This window comes from Rhinolophus hipposideros (assembly GCF_964194185.1).
Source record: "Rhinolophus hipposideros genome assembly, chromosome: X".
NCBI classification, from domain to species: Eukaryota; Metazoa; Chordata; class Mammalia; order Chiroptera; family Rhinolophidae; genus Rhinolophus; species Rhinolophus hipposideros.
This window is the reverse complement of record NC_138046.1, coordinates 92,993,888-92,995,774: the sequence shown is the minus strand read 5'-3', so window position 1 is coordinate 92,995,774 and position 1,887 is coordinate 92,993,888. Positions and strand designations below refer to the sequence as shown.

Sequence of the window (1,887 nt, the reverse complement as noted above, 5' to 3'; positions counted from 1 at the left end):
TAACCATTGCAGTGTCTTTTGTGACACTAGTCTGGTGAAACTTGATGGGTATTGGAGACGTGGTCCAGACTAACCATATGCTGTGGCACCAATTGCATTTTGATATTGTAAGAAAACCTTTCCTATAAAAGCTAGTTCATCTCGAAGTGAATATAAATTAGTTCCCCTTTAAGCCCTTAACACACAAAAAGCTATATAATATATACATTAACCAAGTTATATAAAAGTAATGTGGTTTTGTGGCAAAGTACCAGACACAAAAATATCAAGCAGGCATTTTCCATTTAATCTATTTATTTTCGAAGTTTGCTATGTAATTATTGCAGTACAATTTAACTGATATTATTTCAGTGCTAGTCGTAATGTATTATCGTAACAAGGTATGTACCTGACAAATAGCTGCAGCGTGGACAAATGTTTTCTACACATAGCGTGGCTGGTTTTGCAGTTTATCACTTGTAGGACCTTCATCTGGTTCTTCTGCAGGAATCTTGTCTTCATTGGTAACATGTGGACATTTTTCGTTTTCATCCTCCATTTCCTCAAATTGGAAGTCTCTTGCAATTAACTGTCTAGCTAATTTGATATTCAGTCCTTCCTTGTAGTGCAGCTTCCTTCTCAATTCAAACTGCCGCTGTTTTTCTTGTTCGTCGAGGAAAATGTTGCTAGTGTGCGCCCCGTGGCTCTCTGGCTCTCGCACCTTCCAGTTCAGCTCGGAGGTATCAATGGCCGCAAATTTCTTAGCTAAAATGTCTACGGTTATGTTTTGAGTACGGTCATTTGTTTCTAAACCATATGCTGTATTTTCTCTACCATCTTGTATACTGAGTTGAGGAGTGCTGGGCTCATTTATCTTCATTAAATCATAGTCTCTGTATGAAGGGCGGTATGTCGCCAGGATGTTTGATTCGTCCCACCTCTGAGACTTTTTTCTTTCTACTTGGGTAGCCCCTCCGGACTGCTGTGTGGGGGCCTCCGCCGAGGAAGCCATCGTTGAGCTTTTGTTCTTGAGGATCCCCTTGATGGGTCGGTGTGAGGCGGTGTAGGCCGCCATGCTAGGGGAATGAAGGGTACACCCGAACAAGGGATGGGCAACCACAGCCACCCTCCGCACTCCAAGCTGCGCTGCAGCACGGTTTGTCTTGACCACTTCTCCAACACCCAATAAACCTCACCAGACTGGCGTCACAAAGGACGCCACAATGGTCAATGCCATCGTCATTGCCACAGTCACCGCCTCGCGGCCCACGCTGAAATCTGCCTTGCCCTTTTTTTTTCTTAATGGAGTAAGATAGGAAATACCCCTGAATTGCATATGACACAGGAAAACACTGTTTTGTGAATTTCTACATACCCTGTCTGTGTACAGGGAGGTTACTTAAAATGTATTTCTTACTGTGGGTCACTGTCAAAAATTTGAAAGCCAGTACTTTGGTTGGAAAGATTAGAAGTGTTAGCACTAGAAGTCAATTAACTTTTGTCCTCCTTCCTGTTGCCTTCCACACCTCCCTCTTTCCATCTGCACACACACAACCCATTGTACCCCTCTCCTTCCTGTGCAACTCTTGGCCCCAACATCCAGCTACTTATACTGGCTGAGAACCTGGGCATCAATCTCTGCTTTCATATTGCTCACCGTCCAGTCCAGCTCAGATACTGGCATAAATATTTCAAGAAATTCTCCAATTCTATATCTTCTGCCACCATCTTGTTTCAAGTCACCACCATATCTTGTGGGGATAACAACCACAGTCTTTGAATTGGGCCTCCCATAACTAACCCCTCCTGCTGCCTTCTAAACCTCTTATCCACCCTCTAGCCAGAGTGGCCTTTTAAAAACACTCATAAAATCTTGTCATATCACTCTTTTAAACCCTTTAACAGCAG

The 1,887-nt window shown here is 43.3% G+C and overlaps 1 protein-coding gene across 1 annotated transcript; it reads right to left on the bottom strand.

Annotated features, from left to right (window-relative positions):
* Positions 1-421: 421 nt before the first annotated feature.
* PPP1R2C (PPP1R2 family member C) lies at positions 422-1,054 on the bottom strand (the record flags this gene model as incomplete). The annotated part of the gene is made up of 1 exon (XM_081043041.1): positions 422-1,054. The coding sequence occupies one exon, from the start codon at positions 1,052-1,054 to the stop codon at positions 422-424; it is 633 nt and encodes a 210-aa protein (XP_080899167.1).
* Positions 1,055-1,887: the final 833 nt, after the last annotated feature.